The following is a 678-nucleotide window of genomic DNA, read 5'->3' as shown; positions in this document are numbered from 1 at the left end:
CCCTGAGGCCACTGCCCACACACCACCCTCCCCCGTCTGGGTCTAGCAGGCTGGGTGGCCGGGGGCCAGGGGCGGTCACTCTGGCCTCCTCCCCCACCTGCACTGGTGCTTCTCTGTCCCCTGCAGGCAGCCAGCTGACCATGCAGGACCTGGCCTCCTTCCAGCCCGAGGTGGTGGCCGCCCTGGCCATGCCCCTGGGGGACTACACCCTGTACTCCCCCCCACCGCCTGCAGGGGGCGCAATTCTCAGCCTCATCCTCAACGTGCTCAAAGGTGAGAGCCCTGGCCTCCCGCTCAGGGTCCTGTCCTGCTGGGAACCAGAATCCCACGCCCAGCTGTGGTCTGGGACAGCCGTGGTCTGGGGCAGCCGTGGCCTGGGGCAGCCGTGGCCTGGGACAGCCGTGGCCTGGGACAGCCGTGGTCTGGGACAGCCGTGGCTGTTCCCGGCTCAGGCCCCTCGTCAGACGCCAGGGCTGTGGGAAATGGGTCAAGATGGTGCGTTCTTCCCCGGCTGGTGTGGCTCAGTGCCTGTGCCCCCTCCCCACCCCCCGCAGGGTTCAACTTCTCTGCGGAGTCGGTGGCTGGGGCTGAGGGGAGCGTGACCTTGTACCATCACCTTGTGGAAACGTTCAAGTTTGCCGGGGGGCTGCGGTGGCGGCTGTGGGACCCGCAGCGCCA

General features: G+C 68.7%; 1 protein-coding gene across 1 annotated transcript in view; it reads left to right on the top strand.

Moving 5' to 3' along the window:
- The window catches only part of GGT5 (gamma-glutamyltransferase 5), a 15,937-nt gene that overhangs the window by 11,337 nt on the left and 3,922 nt on the right, over positions 1 to 678 (top strand). The window contains exons 6-7 of the mRNA XM_014533353.1: positions 127 to 273; positions 555 to 674. Coding sequence (XP_014388839.1) covers positions 127 to 273; positions 555 to 674 — 267 coding nt within the window. The remainder of the gene's footprint in view (positions 1 to 126; positions 274 to 554; positions 675 to 678) is intronic.

This window comes from Myotis brandtii, unplaced genomic scaffold, assembly GCF_000412655.1.
Source record: "Myotis brandtii unplaced genomic scaffold, ASM41265v1 scaffold97, whole genome shotgun sequence".
NCBI classification, from domain to species: Eukaryota; Metazoa; Chordata; class Mammalia; order Chiroptera; family Vespertilionidae; genus Myotis; species Myotis brandtii.
This window is presented reverse-complemented; position numbering and strand designations above follow the sequence as displayed.